Consider the following 22,330-nt stretch of genomic DNA (forward strand, 5'->3'; position numbering starts at 1 on the left):
ACAAGTATTGACATAAAAGGGAAATATGATTTTTCATTAGTCTGTCATAATCTGACTTTGGTGTATACCCCCTATCCACATGTTTCAAAACCAAAGAAACTGTCCCCTGCCACCTTTAAGAGAATGGCATTTTTTGAAACCCATGGAATTCAGTCAATTTCATTAATATTATCAAGATAAATGTATTAGATATGTAATACAACCCCTTATTTCAATAGATGTATCACATTAGTGTCACAATGGTAGACAACAGAGTCAAGGGGGGTAAGCTATGCTTTAGTACTATGGAAAACCAGAATCTGGTCAAGTATCATAGTGACATGTAAGTACATGTAAATAAGCTTAGTGGTTAAAATAATGTTATTTGGGGTACTTCATATACTGTGCATTCTTTTTACATAGATTACATGTAGTTTTACATGTTCTACATGTAATTAACAAATTGTACTGATTGACAGGTCTCAGGTACAGTAGATCACATTTCTTCTCAGCACCATGATACATATTTATGAAAAAATACTTGCAGATAGAGAAATAAGTCATTTTAGAGACATTTTGTACACAAAAAACACAGTTAACACCATTTTCTCATTTATGGGTGGTACTTGTAAACAAGCCACCTCCCCTTTGACATTTGACTGAATTGCATGAATCTTTAGTTTTCACTATTAGGATGGCATAGAATAGAATGTAAGAAGAGAACAGGTATTCAAAATCTTGTTGGGGAGTTGTTTACTTAATTAGAGCATATTTCAGGTCTATACATATACAGTATGTAAAGAAGTAGACAGTGAAGTTGGAAATTTTCTTGATTTTAAGAGCAGTTATGTCCCTTTATCTCTCTCTAATCCATCATTTTCTACACAGGTTCTCATGATTACATGTTCAGCATGTAGCAGCACATATAAGGTCACTTTTACCATAGATACAATATACTTGTAATATTATTTGTTAGGCACAGGGATCTTACTCGAACACTCTCATCACTCTAAAATGACAACATCATACACAGAAATGTAGGGTTTTTAAATAATTTTATTGCGTACACATTTAGGGCGGTCGACATGATGTATTGGTGTAGTTTCACTCAGAATAAGTCAGATTTGTCAAAAATGGGAGTTGACGTCAATGACATGAGATGTCAGAATTCTTAAAGGTAGCAGGGGACAGTTTCGGACTATAGGCCCGGTCAACTTTTTCAAAAAATGGAATTACCCTGTATTTGAAGTGATATTACATGTGTAAAAATGTATACAATAATTTTAGGATGCATGTCAAATGTAGCTGAGTGCTTAGTAAAAATGTTGATTTACAACATGTAGGTGTCACCATGATTCCTAGCATATAGATGGGTGCAAATACGAAACTAAGACACGTGGTCAGTTGCTGAAGAAATTCCGGTGAAAACATGCAGGGTCTAGCAAAAGGTCTGTAGCTGTGAGGGAAGGTGGATGGCCCCATATGAGAGGTAGATTTTTGAGAAGGGCAGATAGGGTTCTTGATTGTGCACAGTGTCTAAATCCCCATGTTTGGTACTGTGATGGTGTGGGGGTGGTGCGGATTAGCCCAAATGAGGGAAAATCAAAGCAAAAAAGGGGAACCTGCTCAGAGCATGTTTTGTGCACCAGCACCAGTATTTATAGATTACATGTAATTTAGGGTCATAATTTATTAACTACACTAATATGAAATACAAGTATTGACATAAAAGGGAAATATGATTTTTCATTAGTCTGTCATAATCTGACTTTGGTGTATACCCCCTATCCACATGTTTCAAAACCAAAGAAACTGTCCCCTGCCACCTTTAAGAGAATGGCATTTTTTGAAACCCATGGAATTCAGTCAATTTCATTAATATTATCAAGATAAATGTATTAGATATGTAATACAACCCCTTATTTCAATAGATGTATCACATTAGTGTCACAATGGTAGACAACAGAGTCAAGGGGGGTAAGCTATGCTTTAGTACTATGGAAAACCAGAATCTGGTCAAGTATCATAGTGACATGTAAGTACATGTAAATAAGCTTAGTGGTTAAAATAATGTTATTTGGGGTACTTCATATACTGTGCATTCTTTTTACATAGATTACATGTAGTTTTACATGTTCTACATGTAATTAACAAATTGTACTGATTGACAGGTCTCAGGTACAGTAGATCACATTTCTTCTCAGCACCATGATACATATTTATGAAAAAATACTTGCAGATAGAGAAATAAGTCATTTTAGAGACATTTTGTACACAAAAAACACAGTTAACACCATTTTCTCATTTATGGGTGGTACTTGTAAACAAGCCACCTCCCCTTTGACATTTGACTGAATTGCATGAATCTTTAGTTTTCACTATTAGGATGGCATAGAATAGAATGTAAGAAGAGAACAGGTATTCAAAATCTTGTTGGGGAGTTGTTTACTTAATTAGAGCATATTTCAGGTCTATACATATACAGTATGTAAAGAAGTAGACAGTGAAGTTGGAAATTTTCTTGATTTTAAGAGCAGTTATGTCCCTTTATCTCTCTCTAATCCATCATTTTCTACACAGGTTCTCATGATTACATGTTCAGCATGTAGCAGCACATATAAGGTCACTTTTACCATAGATACAATATACTTGTAATATTATTTGTTAGGCACAGGGATCTTACTCGAACACTCTCATCACTCTAAAATGACAACATCATACACAGAAATGTAGGGTTTTTAAATAATTTTATTGCGTACACATTTAGGGCGGTCGACATGATGTATTGGTGTAGTTTCACTCAGAATAAGTCAGATTTGTCAAAAATGGGAGTTGACGTCAATGACATGAGATGTCAGAATTCTTAAAGGTAGCAGGGGACAGTTTCGGACTATAGGCCCGGTCAACTTTTTCAAAAAATGGAATTACCCTGTATTTGAAGTGATATTACATGTGTAAAAATGTATACAATAATTTTAGGATGCATGTCAAATGTAGCTGAGTGCTTAGTAAAAATGTTGATTTACAACATGTAGGTGTCACCATGATTCCTAGCATATAGATGGGTGCAAATACGAAACTAAGACACGTGGTCAGTTGCTGAAGAAATTCCGGTGAAAACATGCAGGGTCTAGCAAAAGGTCTGTAGCTGTGAGGGAAGGTGGATGGCCCCATATGAGAGGTAGATTTTTGAGAAGGGCAGATAGGGTTCTTGATTGTGCACAGTGTCTAAATCCCCATGTTTGGTACTGTGATGGTGTGGGGGTGGTGCGGATTAGCCCAAATGAGGGAAAATCAAAGCAAAAAAGGGGAACCTGCTCAGAGCATGTTTTGTGCACCAGCACCAGTATTTATAGATTACATGTAATTTAGGGTCATAATTTATTAACTACACTAATATGAAATACAAGTATTGACATAAAAGGGAAATATGATTTTTCATTAGTCTGTCATAATCTGACTTTGGTGTATACCCCCTATCCACATGTTTCAAAACCAAAGAAACTGTCCCCTGCCACCATATCAGAAACCATAGGGAGCGCCAGATTAACATAAACTCAAATTATTTAAGATATCTTTCAGTATTTGAATATATCAATTCAGTTGATGCGCACAACAATTTAGTTGAAGATCTTTCCAAATAGGCAATGGTATCTACATTCTGAATTATTGTGCGCATTAATTGAAATGTTGATAGCATTAATTATTCTGTTGAATTGATACACACAATAATTGATTGGTTGCTGTCTTCAAATGCATTATGATATCGACAACGGAATTGATGAGCGCTATGTCATCACATAATTTCCACCGAGCTCTGAATCATTTTTGCTTTGCGAACAGTAAAACCTAATAAATAGATATGCGCATCAATACAATTATTGCTCTCGTCAATTGAATTGATTTACACATCAAATCAATCATTACTTTCGTCAATTGAAATAAAGTGTACATCAAATCAAGTATTGCTCTTTAATTCAATTGATGCGTGCATCCATTCCACTGCGATATTTTCTATTTATTAAAGTTTGTTAATTTGGCGTTCCATGAAACCATTACACGCAATTTTCTGAAGAAGAAAAATGATATCTCTGGGTAACATTCCAAGCCGGATATCAATTTCTTTCAATCCCAGTTTTTCATGTGTCTCCAATACTTTGACTAAAGAATTTTCCTTTTTGGAAAGTTCTAAAATTGATGTTTTTAAAAAATATATAACTGATATTATCTTGTGACAATGAATTATTTCGTTCCGACTTGATTTCACTAATCTCACTGCCAGTGTATTCTAGAATATGACGTTTAATTTCCGGTAATTTTGCCTTTATCAGCCCACTTTATTTCAAACTTTAATCATAGAATCCACATCATGTCCTTTATGTCACCTGTTGGGAGAATGTGCATTTTAATGACATTAAAGATAGAAAATTTTAACAATTAAAAAAAATTAACAGATCTCACTTGGCGCTGTTTTGCTGGGCCCACTTCCTGGAGTCTTCAGATTTAACTACTCTCTTTGCTTTAAGGTCAACCTGTTATCAAACAAACATCGAAAAATATGCGTAATTATATTAAAACTGACCGATATATACATGTATTGTTGTATTTAAGGACTGGAACACAAACTAACAAGGTTCAAGATGTTTTGGGGCATTACAAGCATTCAGTACACATAACAATCCTTAAGATTTGAAAGTAAATGAATCTAATAATAAGAATAGAAACCCCTGGTATTTTACCTTCATTTAGTTGATATAATACAACACTATATTATTTCATCACATATCACAGAGAGAGAGAGAGAGAGAGAGAGAGAGAGAGGATACCTTATTGGCAACAACAATCAGATCTGGATTCCCAGATGAATATTTCTGGACTTCTTTTAACCATATCTCCATGCTTTCGAACGTGGACATGTTGGTGACGTCAAACACCAGAAAAATGGCGTCTGTATTAATGTAGAGTTCATTTCTTACGTCAATGTATTCTGGACTTCCAGATAAATCCCAGAGATGTACTCTTACTGTAAATAAAATCAGAAGAATGACTAATCAATTGACTCTTTTACGTCTTTATAAGGTTATCAAACACGAGTCTATATTTAGAAATTGTGAACAATGAAATTTTTGTGTAGTTTTTCATTAAATAAATTACCATCAACCTCCTCCACGTGCTGAATCTTAACTTACAATCAAACCCCTCCACCTGAATCTTAACTTACAATCAACTCCCCCCACGTACTGAATCTTAACTTACAATCAACTCCCCCCACGTGCTGAATCTTAACTTACAACCAACCCCCTCCACGTGCTAAATCTTAACTTACAATTAACCCTCTCCACGTTCTGAATCTTAACTTACAATCAACTCCCTCCACATACTGAATCTTAACTTACAATCAACTCCCTCCACGTGCTGAATCTTGAATCCATAATCCACGCCAACGGTTGGTTGATATCCACCACTAAACTGAAATAAAATAAAAAGCATAGAGAATCATTCCAAGATCATAAAATTTGACGGGTGACATATAATACAGTTATACGTCACAATAGCTAAGAATTCAATTTAGATATACGATCAACTAATCCAAACAGAGTGTAAGTCGGATAACACACAGACGCGCGCGCAGAATGCATTGTTGATTGAAATAAACACGCATTGGATATTTTGACTACTCTCAAAACGATCACGTTAATCATGGAATGTTTCTAGTTATAAGTGTTCTCTTTTAAAAGTTTTTAAAATGGAGATGTATGCTTACATCGCATTCGTAAAGTACGACAGATGCATGAATCCATTGATTTGTATATCTTGGTTGCAAAATATTTATTGAAAATGGCTACTCGCGACCATAAAAATAAACTTACTTTGCTTTCACAAAAATGCTTGATCAGACAAGTTTTTCCGACGCATCCATTTCCGATTCCAACAACCTGTAATGATATTTATGAAGAAAGTTTGAAAATATACCCAGAATATGTTCAATAGTAAAGAAGTCGTAAATGCTTCTCTTCAACACCATATACATTGTACGTGCATGTGTAATTTGTCTCAAATATTCAACATAATTACAATTTTTATCGTAAAATCAAATAATAATATTGCGTCTGTGCAGAAAGAGAAAAGGATACATGTCATGATATTACAAACTATATTCAAAGTATACCGTATTTTAAAATGTAATGGGAAGAGACAAGACTGGAATCTAAGAACCCGGGACTCAAACGGTTTCGTGACAGATAATTAAATTATTGTGCACTTATTGTGCTGGTTAAGATTATTCTTATTATTCTTTTTTTTTTTTTTTCCTAGACGCTAACTTTGAAGCTTCATATCTCGCTCATTCCTCAACCGATTTTGCTCAAATTTTCAGCTTTAATACATTTTACTAAAGACTTTCAAAATACTTTTAAACATTTTGGATATTCTCTTCCGCTTGCGAGTTATTTCCCTTTTAGTGAAATTTTAGGGGCTTTGGTTTCCAGATAAAGGCTCCGAGACTATAATAATTGGAGCAGAGAAAACACTGAATTGGTAAAGTAGAAGCATTGTAGTTGTGCACATCATATTTTGTTTTTTGATTTCGCCATTTAAAATGGCGATAGAGAGGGGTCAAAAATCAGGACGCCTGAAAGAGCGAAAATTTGCACATAATTTCCTTTGTATCTTTTAAACTAAAAATATTTTGTTAAGACATGTAGAATAAAAGTTGTGTAGAATTTCAAGAGCTTTTATTTGACACCAGTAAAAAGGGGCTGGCCCCTTAAATTAGGGATCTACGGCCCCTAAAAGTTTTCGCTTTATAGCTCAAAAACGGCAAAGAATTCGATATGGCTTCCGATGGAAAAGTTGTTCTTTAACATCTCATTTATCTCATGAAATTGTTATTTTGTTCGAATCTTGTGTTATATCAGAGTAAAAAGCTATACCCGTAAACAAGTAGCCATTTTCATTTGGCAAGTGAGCGAGAACTCTTCATGCTTATAACTGAAATAAACTTGCTAAAAATAACATACCTGACTACAATAGATACTAATATTCATTTTAAATAAGGTTTTTAACATGCTCTGTGGTTCAAATACAAATTATTTAGTGATACATTTCTCTTTTTCTTTCGTTTTAACATAAACAAACCTTCAACAACAACAAAAGGAGAGAGATAAATTATCTTTTATTTGTTTCATATTAGAATTAAAATAAGTAATATACATAAAAATAAAACGTTCAAACGTATAATAAATCATGGTCAATAACTGCAAGCTGTTTACATTCTTCACGGTCAGCGTTGTTTATACAGTTATGTAACCCAACTCTCGCCTCGCTCGCAGGTGGCCAGAGTGACAAGCTTGCATAATCAAAACAAAAACATCGAAGCTAACTCGGCTTTCGTCCATCGCATAAATAAACACATCAATTACTGGAAAATTATGTTTGAAATCATTTTGAATCCTTTTACATTATATCATACTTAATTAACAATTATATTATGTTTTATTTCAATTATAAAGTAATTGTAAAGATGCTACCGCAAACATTTCGAGTTAGTGATCAATGGACCTCATAATATTTGTGTCAAGTTATACATATATTTAAAAAAACCTACACAATTTTCCTGATTATTTATCGGGTTGTCATTTTCCTCACAATAAGTTTACGGTAAGGGTATGTGACGTTTCTAATTGTCAGAAAAAATCGTACTAAATAAAATGAAGTAGTTTTAAGTTTTATTAACTTATAATTGTCTGCAGACAGAAGGATTTATTTGTCAGTTCATTTCATTTCATCTAAATACAATCATGCGTGCAAGTAAATGCGGTTTTTATAAGTGAAATGAAAAAGGCAAGAGCGCCCCAAATATATATATACATCTCAAGCGTCTTATTGTGTTTAATTTTGGAGATTCATCACATGTGGACAAGCAATCTGTGATTTAACTCTACTTTAGCCAGTTGATACACAAGCTTTCTGCATTCTCTACAAAGTGAAAAAAATGGATCCTTTTTGTAAGCATAACAAATAATTTATAAACTTTATTTTTTAAATCACGGGTTCTTATCATGATTATACCAACTCTAAACATGTATAGAAAATCATCAGAAATCCACATCGAATCAGTCTCATTTCATTCAGTCATTAACTGCAAGCATTTTACATACACACCGGGGTTTGTTCTTGTTTACAATTACGTAACCCATGGCTCGATTGCCCGAGTTCGGAGCAATCGCATGTGTACCAGCGATCAGCGGCAATACATGTACACACAAAAACATTACCGTTTTAATGTAATTTGCAAACACAACGATTTACAGAAAATTATGTTTTTAATAAAATCGGATTTTTCAAATGATTGGTGGAAGGACAGGAAGTTCCAGTTCCCACCCTCCAATATTTTTGCCAACATATGCTTGACAGTATACAATACAGATCGTTAATTTACGGTCATGCCCTTTCCAGGCACGTAAAACCCGGGGGGGGGGGGGGGCAGGAAACCTAACGTTTTACTGTTAATTTACTATGAAAATGGTCATTGGAAGGCCTGTTGCCCCCCCCCCCCCCCCCCCCCCCCCCACTTTTGTAGTGAAATGCGCTAATGTTATGTAAAGAACAAATTCTTTGGTGTACAGAAAAGTTGGAACCTACCCCACCCCTCCCCACCCCCCACCCCCCCGAAATAGGATTTTTGACTTTGGGAAATTGTCCGTTTTCTTTCTTTCTTTTTTTTTTTTTTTTTTTTTTTTTTTTGCTTGTCAAAGATTTTTTGGTAAGTGGAATTTTTTTTTTTCTGGCTGCCCCCCCCCCCCCCCCCCCCCCCACTTTCAAAAACGATGTTACGTGCCTGCTTTCAATCTGCCTTATGTCTACCTCTTTTGTTTTTACCTATTGAGGATTTTCTGTTTGGTTGCCTGCCTCTAACTATATTGCTTTCTACGGACTTGACTCGTGACTCTTATAATGATAGTACGCTGAAGAAAATGTCTTTACGCGTTCATTTCGGTGTTGAAAATGAATACACTTGCCGGTCAATGGAAGGTTTGGATTTAGATTTTTTAGAAATAAAAATTGAGATAGGACTTTAAATTGATACATCATTTTATATATGAAAAAACCTTATTAAGATTTACTTATTAAAGAATTGATTAATCATATTTTCCTGTTGAAACATGAAAATTTGAACACAGATTCTGAAGTTCAAGGTCTTTATGTCACACAGCTCCGACGGAAGACCTCTCGTTGCTTTGCAACGAGCTTTGCTCTAGTTGAGTCAATGTTTTAAGGTGGTTCGCTGTACTTTGAAATAATACCTCAATTCAGCATGAAATGATTTTAGTAATTAAGTGCAATCAATTAGAAAGTTTCCTATTGACTTGAATTCTTTAAAATAATATATCATACATGTATATTGCAGCAGTCTGCAACCAATCAGAATTTTCTATCCGGGTACCAAGTAATATTACAATTATAAGGAAGCCGATAAGTGCTAGGGTATAGAATTAATATTCATTTAACTGGCGGTCGTCACTTAGTATTTGTCGGTCGCCATATAAACTTGAACTTGAACTATGTATAAATTAAGTGGCGGTCGCCAATAAATTTAAGTGGCGGCCGCCGACCCTAGCACCTATAGGCTTCCGTACATTACAATATTGTGGACTTTTGCGTGTGTATTCATTATTCACGTTTAATTACAAGTACAGCTAGTGTAGTTGAATTAACTCGCTTCTTTTTACTTGTAGACACTTTTAAACAGGCAAGAGTGGAATTTGCAAGTGAATATGATTGGACTATTAAAATTAATTATCATTTTGGCAAAAGTAGACAATCCTCAAATATACGATTTCTGTACGATAATTTAATGAAATTGAAATTTTCAAATACATGTACAAATACCTTTAAAAGGAGTTATTTTCTCAAAAACAGGTTCTTAATATAGCACCAGAAATTATGTTCAACAAAGAGCAACCAGAATATTAACAACAAAGCAAGTCAACTAAATTTAACTTTAAACTTGATATGTTTGATGATATGGTTGTTCCCATACTTCTTTAAATGGTTAAGAATTCTGTTGTTTTGATAATTTAGACATCATTTAAAGATTGCATCTAAAATTTTGTAAACTTACATTGAATCTAAAGACATCTACCTCGGATTATAGGATTTATGGTGAACTTGCTAATTATCCATTGTGTATAAATGTTAAAATGAGAATGATTAGATCCTGGGTAAAATTGTTGAATGGTAAAGACATCGTTGTCACTCATTTTGTACACATTTTTACATTATCTACGGTGTGTAGGCAGGCAGATGGAATAACGTACCCAGTGTAAAAAGGTATCTAGCATGCGTACAGTGTATCTTACCATAAATATAATTCACAAGAGTTATTCTTCTAGGTAAACATTTATAAACCACACACTATTGCATTATGCAGTATATTCTTTGTTTGACATTGTATGTAGATCTTCTCTGTTGTTTAGTGCTATATGAGAATACATGTAAATTGAATTGATCAAAGAATGTTGTTCTTTACTTCAATTTCGCTACCCGATCTAGGTGTAATTATCATGACACTGAAATAAGTGAACAGATGAAAAGGCCTATAACTCATAACAGTGCTATTTATATCCTTGATTTTACCATACAGTAGTTGAACATCAACGAAGAAAAGGTTTGGTCTATCGTCTCACAAATGCCGTTATCTATTTGATCAGGGAGCGTATGGGTAAAGTAAAAGAGATCTAAAGTATTTTTTTAAATGTAAACTCGGTACTATTATCATGATTATACATTCAACAAATCAACACCAGCTCGATCTGTACTATAGTTAGCTTTTTTAACCGACTATGTGGGCCCGTACAGATAGTTGCATTTTCAAATTTGTAAATACAGCCAAAAAGTTTGCCAATTCATATTTCGTACCCACCTTGATCCACACCAAAGAATTCACGGCATCTTGGACATTTTTTGTCAGTTGACCTGGTTTCCTGTCCATGTTTACATTTTAAACACGTTTGTGGCGGCCATATTGTGGTATCCTCGATACGATAAACAAAAACAAAATGGACTTGAATATTCATGAGTTCCAAATTCAGATTTTATCATTTTTTTATTATTATTATTATTTTCATTAATTTATAAAAAGGTTAGGTTTTTTTTTTAATTAAAAAAAATGCAAATGGAAATTTTAGATGCAAGGAATGACACGTTGCAAACAGGTATTTTTAGCTATCAGCACTCGTAAGCCCTCTGGCTTGTTCCTTGTTGCACTTTATTGCAGTGGATTCCCCAAAACTGAAAGTAGATAATTTTGCAAACGACAGCTTTTGATTCCACGGCGCCACCGTCGGCCACGAACTGGTGAAATTTGGTCATGGCTCACATAATGATTGCATACGTCTTATGGTTGGTGGGTGGTTGGTCCGGATTACACCACTTTTATCTCGGTAGGGACCGACAGGCCTTCATATGGTGGTCTACATTTGGCGGGTGTTTTGGACTAGGGTGGTTCAGAGACCTGTGGAGAATTCCTGAGTATATATTTGCAGCCAACAGAGACATTGGGTATATGAGAGAATTTTCATACAAACGAAAGAATTATAAACATCCTCCTTTTAATACTGTGCGATTCGTCGGACAGATTGTTCTTGGATGGGCGTTTGGAGCTTTAGTGCGTTTGTGTATTACAGAAGAAAATGCTTATCGTGGACTTGGGTGGCTGTTTTGTGTCGCTGTGCCACCATGCGCTGTTGCATTAGGTATGACAAAGGTTATATAGTTACAATTAAAAACTTATGAGTTTCAAGACAAAAATTTATATCTTTTTAAAGAAAGACACGTAGACTTTAAATAGGAGCCGATGGGCACAGATGCTTCCAGGATCTTTTAGTGGGCACATATATATATACACACGTATGTGGACATGTATCTGTGTCCAGTGTTGATATATTTTAAGACCCAAGCACTTGAGATATGGGTTCATTTACTTTAAAGGGCCTGACTCATGATCTTCCTTCAAATTTTGTTTTTTCACTTTAAATGATCAAAATCTACAGTCTAAGATGTGTAGAAGGTTTCAAAAAAAAAAAAAAAAAAATTAAGGTTATTCATCGATCATGACAGAAGCTCATGATAGAGATTAGAGAGTTTATTATTTGTTTTGAAAACAAAGATTGAGGTGTGTTGATGCAAGTTTATTTAAATTATTATATATAAATCACATCTCAAGTATACTTTAGGTAAAATGTGTCATTCAAAAGTTAAAATTTGTGATTGTACAAAATGAACGAAATGAAGATGCTTTAAAATTACAAAATTAACCTTTCACTGGTTTGTTTGTTTACATAAAAAGACTCGTCTTTGTTTACATAACACAGTATCAAAGCTTAAATATTGCTCTTATCCTTGCATTCAGATGGTCCAAATTTAGGTTGTCAACATTAAATGAGCTATATTTTTATGCCCCCTTCAAAGAAGAGGGGCATATTGGTTTGCACCTGTCGGTCAGTCGGTAGACCACATGTTGTCTGCTCAATATCTTTAAAAGAACCAATCACTTGATCGTAATGATTTGGGTTGGTTATGAGTAGAAGAGGACCCCTACAGTTTTTCAGGTTCAAAGGTCAAGGGTCATTCAATCTACTCTGGACATAGAAGACCTTGTCCACTCAATATCTTGAGAACCCTTTGCTTGACAGACATCAAACTTGGTATACTGGTACATCTTCAGGAAATAACCCCTCTTGATTTTGAGGTCACATGGTCAAAGGTCAAGGGTCAAACTGGACATAGGAATATACTGTCTGCTCAATATCTTGAGAACCCTTTGTTTCACATACATCAAACTTGGTACACTGGGACATCTTTAGGAGAAGATGACCCCCCCCCCCCCCCTTGATTTTGAAGTTACATGGTCAAAAGTCAAGGGTCAATCTGGACATAAGAATATACTGTCTGCTCAATATCTTGAGAACCCTTTGCTTGACGGACATCAAACTTCATACACTGGTACACATTCAGGAGAAGATGACCCCTATTGATTTTGAGGTTACATGGTCAAAGGTCAATGGTTAAACTGGGCATAGTAATATATTGTCTCCTAAATTTTAAGTAGAATTATTCGCTTGATTGACACCAAACCTGGTACACTGGTACAGCATAAGGAGTAGATGACCCCTATTGATTTTTTTGGTCACTTGGTCAATCCGCTCCTGACATTGGAAGATATTGTCTGCTCAATATTTTGAATTAGTGATTCTACTATCAATCAAATTATGCACATGTATAAACCTTTTCAATTTTGCACCATTCATTGGGGGGGGGGGGGGGGGGCGGGGGGCATATACAAACATCTCGTTAATTTTTAACATCAAAAATGAAAAACATTTCTTTCAAAAAACGTGAACCAGTCCCTTTAAAATGTAACCAAATGATGTGAATTAATATCAATATTATAATTACACTGATTTTTAGCTCACCTGAACCAAAGGTTCAAGTGAGCTTTTCTGATCGCTTTCTGTCCGTCGTCTGTCTGTCTGTTCGTCTGTCTGTTAAACTTTCCACATTTTCGACGTCTTCTCCAGAACCACTGGGCCAATTTCAACCAAACATGGCCAAAAGCATCCTTGGGTGAAGGGCTTTCAAGTTTGTTCAAATGAAGGGCCATGTCCCTTTCAAAGGGGAGATAATCACAAAAATGCAAAAATAGGGTGGGGTCATTTAAAAATCTTCTTCTCAAGAACCACTGGGCCAGAAGAGCTGAAATTTACCTGAAAGCTTCTTGACATATTGCAGATTCAAGTTTGTTCAAATCATGGCCCCCGGTGGTAGGATGGGGCCACAAGGGGGAATCAAAGTTTTACATACAAATATATAGGGAAAAACTTTAAAAATCTTCTCAAGAACCACTAAGCCAGAAAAGCTGAGATTTACATGAAAGCTTCCTGACATAATGCAGATTCAAGTTTGTTCAAATCATGGGCTCCGGGGGTTGGATGCCCGGGGCCACAAGGGGGGTCAAAGTTTTACATACAAATATATAGTTAATATCTTTTTCTCAAGAACCACTGAGCCAGAAAAGCTGATTTTTACATGAAAACTTTCTGACATAGTGCAAATTCAAGTTTGTTCAAATCATGGCCCCCGGGGGGTAGGATGGGGCCACAAGGGGGGATCAAAGTTTTACATACAAATATATAGGGAAAAACTTTAAAAATCTTCTTCTCAAGAACCACTAAGCCAGAAAAGCTGAGATTTACATGATAGCTTCCTGACATAATGCAGATTCAAGTTTGATGAAATCATGGGCTCCGGGGGTTGGATGGGGCCACAATAGGGGATCAAAGTTTTACATACAAATATATAGGAAAAATCTTCCTCTCAAGAACTACTGAGCCAGAAAAGCTGATATTTACAAGAAAACTTTCTGACATAGTGCAGATTCAAGTTTGTTCAAATCATGGCCCCCGGGGGGTAGGATGGGGCCACAAGTGGGGGGGGGGGGTCAAAGTTTTACATACAAATATAGGAAAAAGCTTTAAAAATCTTCTTCTCAAGAACCATTGGGCCAAAGAAGTTGACATTTACATGAAAGCTTTCTGACATAGTGTAGATTCAAGTTTGCAAAGGGTAGTTTGGGCCATAATAGGGACTAAGGTTTTACGTGCAAATATATATGGAAAGTCTTCAGATATGGGTCAAGGTGACTCAGGTGAGCGATGTGGCCCATGGGCCTCTTGTTACAAATGTGATTGATTATGTCAGTTAGTATCTTAAATTTTTTTTAGAAAAACCTTTCAATTTTGTGAAATCAATTTCAGTGATATGATATAATACACGTAAATACAGATAAGGGTTTGTCACATGCGTTTAATATGAATAAAGTTACATGAATGTATTAAATATCCTCTCATTAATTTTGGAATAACGGCTTTAATTAGCACAAGAAAGATGACTTAGAGAATAAAATAGTTCCCCATAGCAAGCTTTAAAAATACACTTTAAAACTTATTCTAATAATACTTTTTGTGTATATTGGATATATATTTGAGACATGCTGAATCAGAAAATTGTAAATTAGTTTTGATGTATATAGGCCATATTTCTGTAAGTCTTTCTTTAATCTACAATTACCTGCAGGTCTTCAATAAGGCAGGCCGTTAAATTTTTCCAATTGCAAACATGTTTAAAGTGTATTTAAGGTATAATTCCACCCTTCTAGAATTACAGGTTCAATCTTATATTTGATTGTTGATTCTTCAAATAATATAAATCTTAGTAACAAATAAAGATGATAAAATAAGTATGTTTTGTATCAGTTAGAACACATATACCTGTATCAACATCAGAAAATTGCAATTTTCATCAAACAGCATTATCAAAATTTCACAAAAACTGGTTAAAATGATATGATAGTATTCATAACAATTTCATGAAACTGTTTCTTTAAAAAATACATACAAATTGTTAGTGAAAAATAAAGGAAATCTGTTGCATAACGGACTTGTTAAATAATTTAACAAAAACAGAGTTATTGCCCTTTGATTCAATATTTTTTAAAACATATAATTGATTATTCAAATATAAGTTTTGAAATATTTTATGGTTAACAAGTTTTTTTTTAACAATAACTATTGAAAAAGGCTCCAACAAAATTTATGTTCCTGTCATGCATGAATCTTGTTAAATCATTGACTTTGCAAAATCTTATGATGTCACGGGAGGGTGGAACTACGTTAATTTAGGAATCACTGTCTCGTTTGTTTGTTTGGGTATGTGAGGTGATTAACTACAATGGAAAATATGATAATTAATTTAGCGAAGCTACATGTAAGTTGATCACTTCATATACCCAACAAACAGGACAGTGGTTCCTTATATTGAAATGAAAAAATTATATAAAATGGAAAAATATAATAGATATATTGCCTAACAGAAACTGAAATCCACATGACATTTTATGTTAATTTCCATAGTCCACGCCCACTGATGTCATGACAACTAATTATCTCCACTTGAAAAAGGGTGTGGCCCTTCATTTGAACAAACTTAAATTCTCGTTACCCAAGCATGCTTTTTGGCAAGTTTGGCTGAAATTAGCCCTGTGGTTCTGATCGAGAAAAAGTGGAAAATGTTAAAAGTTTGCAGACAGACAGATGGATGCCAAACAAAAAGTAATCAGAAAAGCTTACTTGAACTTTCAGCTCAGCAGAGCTTAAAATGAAAACAATTCAACTGTAATTTGATACAATTACTGATTTCACCCCCCCCCCCCCCCCCCCCAACTGATAGGGAGGTGACTGCCATCTTTAATATTCTTCTGTTCTTATCAAAGTGCTTTCAAGTAGCAAGATAGAATTAAACCTATGTGATGGAACTTTTTAGATTTTGTTTAGCATTAATTTCCTTGCATCTCCAGGTTCACCCTGCAAATACTGTGTGTTTATCAGGTATGTAGCAGTGGGTCCAGCTCGATCACCTTGTAACCTGATACATTTGTAGTTCAGCTGGTAAAACACCTCATCAGAAATTAACTAATTTCAAATTAAAAACCTGAAATAATTCCATCTTCATTGCACTTCGCCATCACAAGTGCCATGATCTGTTTGGTATATAGCTGAAACAGACTCCAGATACACTTAAACAATCACTACTCTGAACAATCGTGCACTAATGTGATACCTAGTATATATAATATAGGATCTCCCATGGTTTGGTTTGATATTCAATGAGTTGTGTGTTTTCTATCCCCGAGCCTTGGGATATAAAACACATGAGTTGGATGTAAATCATATCAAACCACAAACCATAGGAGATTATTTTTATCACATGTTAACAACAACAACCCCCCCCCACCGTGGTACCACCCCCACCCCCCACCCCCCCCTCCTCGGTTATTCATTTCTGTTACTGTATTGTTGGGAATTTTGCTTCCTGACATTTTATAAACAAACTACTAGTACGCAAACTTGATGTTTGTTTGTGATGTCACAAACAGCATAGGAAAACAATGTAATAATTGAAATTTATGTAATGGGTGATATCCACTGGATAAAAGAGTAAACATGTTATGTATATATAAATGATATTATGATAAAAATATCACAAAGTCAATTGCTTGAAATGATTGTCTATTTTTTAACATCCTTCTTGAGAATCTTTAACTCATATGGAAACGTCGCCATTGCCGGTGAAGGGCTGCAAAATTTAGGCCTATGCCCAGCGCTTATGTCCATCGGTCAGGGAGGGATCTTTATCGTGCCATACCTGCTGTGACACAGGGCCTCAGTTTTTGTGGTCTCTTCCAAAGGACCACCCATTTAGTTAGCTCTTACGACAAGCAAAGAGTACGGAGGACCTATTCTAACACAGATTTCCACCAGATCAGAGAGTATACTTGACTAGTTACTTTACTTCTTCAGGAGTATTATTATACATTATAAGGGGTATTATTATACATTATAAGGAGTATTATTATACATTATAAGGGGTATTATTATACATTATAAGGAGTATTATTATACATTATAAGGGGTATTATTATACATTATAAGGAGTATTATTATACATTATAAGGGGTATTATACATTATAAGGGGTATTATTATACATTATAAGGGGTATACTTATACATTATACTCCTGAAGAAGTAAAGAAATTAGTCAATCAGCTCAATCAGCTTTGTGGTTGTTTGATATATACATGTATAATTATATATATTAAGAAGGTAAGATAATTGCATGCAATCACTGTACAGCTAAATTTGATCATTTTTTACTCCAGGTGTCCATTTGGTTGCAAATGTTCAACCAGAGAGAGCGTCATTTCAGTGGCCTCTGATTGGAGCCTTGTGTGGAATGGTTTGGTTGATATATGACACTGGAAGTTTACATTACTCTGCTATCATTTCTGCAATATTTGTGAACTGGAAAGGCAAGGAATGGAATCCAGAAGTAGGCAATAACAGAGGCTTCTGTAAACGTTTATTCACTCTGGTTTTCTGTTGTCTACTGTATTCCACTCTGTGGGGAGTAGTGATTTATCAAAATGCTTCTATAACAACGAAGGATGGAGAGGAAGTTCCTTTAAGGGAGGCAATACCAAACTTCTTCAATTCCCCTGCTTGGGCAGAAATGAAAGAAAGTCTTAAGGAATTGTATAAGTTTTACCAGGTTCATGGGTTTGAGAAGCTTTGGGAAGAAATTGTAGAGAAACTGGACCCTACAGGAGAAGCTAATGCATATAAGGTACAAGTTTCATTTGAAGCTAGAAGGTTAAGGTCATGTTTTCATAATATTTGACAGTTTTTGATTGCCAAGACAACACTTCAACATAAATGTTTCAGTAAAAGAAGTTACAAAAATATCAGGCTGTTAAATCAGGAGGTAGCATTTCACATTCTGGTCTGGAAAAACATAATTTGTGCTAAAGTAGTAATCTATCTGCCATGGAGATCTATAAAAACTTAAGAATTTAATGCATTTACAATACCATTTTCAGGTTCTAAATCTTACTGATGATGCTACAGAAAAAGAAATTAAAGCTAGATATAGGAATTTAGTGAAGGAGTGGCACCCAGACAAACAGAAAGATCCAAGTAAAAAGGCTGAAGCCCAAGAAAAATTTATGGAAATTCAGAGAGCGTATGAAATTTTATCTAAAATTCAAAGCAAAAGAATGAGACAGAATAAGAAGGACAGAAGAAAGGAGGAAGATTATGACCAAATGAACCGAGGGAGATGGAAAAAAGACGAGTTTTAATGGAGATTGGTGGCTAGTTGTTTTTTTGGGGGGGAGGGATTGTCTGTTTGTTTTTGTTTTATTAAGGCATGATTTTTTTGAGGTACCTGTGTTCATCAATTGAACAGATTACTGCTTATATGTTTACCCTTTAAACTTTTTTGCTGCAAATGATTGGGATTGAATTTTAGTGCTCATTATTGGGTAAAAGATGAGAGGCATTTGTAAAATTGTTCCTTCAAATGGAAATATGAAAGAGATTGTTTAAAGGTTTAAAGAAGGCTTTAAATTATTTTGAGATTGACAACAAACTTTATTTCAAACAAATAAGTTCAAAAGTTACTTGTTTTTTATTACATACATGAATTGAAGATACACATGTATGTAATTGGACAAGATATGTGTTAAACATCTGACTGAGTGCCTGAATTTTTGCATTTAGTTGATAATAGTTTATCCGTCCATTCAAGTTCAATCTAATTTCAATTGAGAGAAAAATACAATATCTAATCAATCTGATGGAGAATCCCTTATTGCAAGAATTACAATTCTACAGCTTTACATAAAAAAAATTGTGAAATTGATTTTACATGTATAGTATCCATACACAATGCCATGATATGGAAATTAACTTCATTGTCTGGCCCTCATGCATAACTTACCACATTGTAGTTAATCACCTCATATACCCAACAAACTGGACAGTGATTCCTTATATTCATATATGAAATAAAAATGAAAATATAAAATCAATATATATACTGCCTAATATAAACTGAAATACATATGGCATTCCATGTTAATTTTCATGACATTATTCATTTGCATGCAAGAAAGAAATTTACATCCAGTTGTGTATATGTGGAAATTAATACACTGGAACTTTAAAAGGTTATTATAGAGAAAACAGTTGGAAATGTACATAATATATTTTAAATGTGCCATGCATGAATTTACAAAACTGACATTTTCATTTTGCAATTCATGCATGAACTTACGCAATTTTTCTACGCAATTGACTTTTTCACTTTGCAATGCACGAATCCTCGCAATTTTTCTATTCAACATTAGGTATGGAAAGAAAAAGTGATTTGTTCATGAGTTCATGCAGTCACATGCATGCATTGTCAGTTGAGAATGTTTAATTTTTGCATTGTTGCCATGTTCTCAATACTGGGTTGAGAATCAAACAATTAAGTTACTTGATTATTTTTTGAAATGCTTATGTCCCAAGTTATTAACTTTTAATGTGTATATATACCACAAGCACTTGTTTAATGAAAAGTAAATATACCCAGTTGTTAATATGATTGATATCTATTTTTTATGACACAAGCACCTGTGGTACACACACATTTTGATCCGTTACACTGTAAAATGTTGGTTTTTATTTTTGAAACAATACAGAGTTTGCAACATCTTGTATCTGCCCCAGAGGTTAATCATCAATAGCTGCTGTCACACAGTGCTCTGAACAAACATTATACACCTGCTGTCAGACGATTATCTGCCCCCACAAAACACCCAATTCATGAAATGTTAGATTGCCTGTTTCAGTCTTAACCTTCAAAAATATTTTTGAACAGTTCTGTAGATCTCAATATGATTGTATTGTTTTTGTTTGTACATACATGACACAATATCATTATTGATTACAGAAGGATATGGCCCACCTTGCTGAGCTCTTGATGAGCTTTTTCTAGAAGATCTGTTGAATTTTGTAGAGAATTGCATTACTATTATAAAATCTATTGAAAAAGAGACATTATGGAGGATAAATCTTTTTTCTGTTTTGAGTTTGAGATCTGTTGAACTTTTCAGTTTTGTAGGGTATATGATTAGAGAGTAGATTGAGTTGCTAAGTCAAAACGTGCATACATGTATACTGCAAAAATATACTTCTCTTCATTATAGAGGATATATCTTTTTATGTTTGTTTTATTTAATCATAACTTCTTTGAGTTTACAACATTGACACAAAGTGTGAGAATGATGGTTTTATTGAATCAGAAAATCTTTTATGTTTGACTTGTTATAGTTGGTGGGTGTAGAGCTACTCGTTTTATTTTTATTCTTTTTACTGCTACTGGTAATTTGTTCATCAATGTATTCAGTTATATATTTTTTATTTTATAAATTATATAAAGTATATAAATAGATTAATTGTCATCTTTTTTTTAAGCTCACCTGAGTCAAAGGCTCATGTGAGCTTTTCTGATTGAAATTTGTCCGTTCTCTGTTGTTGGCATAAACTTTTCACATTTTCATCTTCTTCCCCAGAACCACTGAGCCAATTTCAACCAACCTTGGCACAAAGCATCCTTGGGTAAAGGGGATTCAAGATACCTGGGGTAGTTGAAATGAAGGGCCATGCCCCCTTGGAAGGGGAGATAATCACAACAATGCAAAAATAGAGTGTGGTCATTTAAAAATCTTTTTCTCAAGAACCACTGGGCCATATATAAAGAAAATCTTTTAAAATCTTCTTCTTAAGGACAACTAGGTCATAAGAGTGGAGATTTACCTGAAAGCTTCCTGATATAGAGTAGATTCAAATTTGTTCAGATCATGGCCCCCGAGGGTAGGGTGGGGCCACAATAGTTTTACATGCAGATACACATGTATATAGAAAAATCTTCTCCAGAAATACTGGGCCAATTTCAATCAAACTTGGAATAATTTATCCATGGGTGAAGGGGATTCAAGTTTGTTCAAATGAAGGACCTTGCCCCTTCAAAGGAGAGATAATCACAAAAATAGTGTGGGGTCATTTAAAAATCTTCTCAAGAACCAGTGGGCCAAAATAGCTGAAATTTACATGAAAGCTTTCTGACATAGTACAGATTCAAGATTCTTAAAATCATGACCCTGGGGATAGGGTGGGGCCACAATAGGGAATCAAAGTTTTACATGTGTATATGTAGGGAAATTCTTTAAAAATCTTCTTAAGAACCACCGGGCCATAAGAGTGGAGGTTTAAGTGAAAGCTTCCTGATATAGAGTAGATTCAAATCTGTTCAGATCATGGCCCAGGAGGGTAGGGTGGGGCCAAATAATGGGATCAGTTTTACATGCTGATATATAGGAAAATCTCCAGAACCACTTGTCTAACTGCAATCAAACTTGATACAAATCATCTTTACGTGAAGGAAGTTCAAGTACGTTCAAATCAAGGGTCATGCCTATTTCAAAGGGGAGATAATCACAAAAATAGGGTTGGGTCATTTAAAAATCCTCTCAAGAAACCAGTGGGCCAGAAAAGCTTAAATTTACATGAAAACTTCTGGACAAAGTGGGGATTCAAGTTTGTAAACATCATGACCCTGGGGTTAGGGTGGGGCCACAGTAGGGATTCAAGTTTTACATGTGAATGTGTAGGAAACCAAACTTGGCACAAAGCATCCTTCAATGAAATTTGTTAATATGAAAGGCCACACCCGTCTACAGGGGCATATGACAAGTTTGATAATTAATGAATTTTTAGTCGTTACCTTTGAAAAGTTTTTTTTCTGAACCAGTCTGTATAATGATAATTTTGTTCAAGCTTGTTTATTGCTAGGAACTGCTGTTCAGGTGAGCGATGTGGCTCATGGGCCTCTTGTTATTTCGGTACCAGA

The 22,330-nt window shown here is 34.7% G+C and overlaps 2 protein-coding genes across 2 annotated transcripts in view; one reads left to right on the forward strand and one right to left on the reverse strand.

Annotated features, from left to right (window-relative positions):
• Positions 1 to 11,035, reverse strand: part of LOC125680446 (dnaJ homolog subfamily C member 27-A-like) — a 51,476-nt gene extending 40,441 nt beyond the window's left edge. The window contains exons 1-5 of the mRNA XM_048920047.2: positions 10,904 to 11,035; positions 5,850 to 5,915; positions 5,376 to 5,448; positions 4,806 to 5,002; positions 4,441 to 4,511 (exon numbers count right to left, since the gene is read on the reverse strand). Coding sequence (XP_048776004.1) covers positions 4,441 to 4,511; positions 4,806 to 5,002; positions 5,376 to 5,448; positions 5,850 to 5,915; positions 10,904 to 10,972 — 476 coding nt within the window. The 5' untranslated portion in view covers positions 10,973 to 11,035. The remainder of the gene's footprint in view (positions 1 to 4,440; positions 4,512 to 4,805; positions 5,003 to 5,375; positions 5,449 to 5,849; positions 5,916 to 10,903) is intronic.
• Positions 11,036 to 11,225: 190 nt separating this feature from the next.
• LOC125680445 (dnaJ homolog subfamily C member 22-like) lies at positions 11,226 to 20,872 on the forward strand. The gene is made up of 3 exons (XM_048920046.2): positions 11,226 to 11,735; positions 17,757 to 18,220; positions 18,474 to 20,872. The coding sequence occupies exons 1-3, from the start codon at positions 11,351 to 11,353 to the stop codon at positions 18,732 to 18,734; spliced, it is 1,110 nt and encodes a 369-aa protein (XP_048776003.2). The 5' UTR covers positions 11,226 to 11,350; the 3' UTR covers positions 18,735 to 20,872.
• Positions 20,873 to 22,330: the final 1,458 nt, after the last annotated feature.

Source organism: Ostrea edulis, chromosome 2 (genome assembly GCF_947568905.1).
Source record: "Ostrea edulis chromosome 2, xbOstEdul1.1, whole genome shotgun sequence".
Lineage (NCBI taxonomy): Eukaryota > Metazoa > Mollusca > Bivalvia > Ostreida > Ostreidae > Ostrea > Ostrea edulis.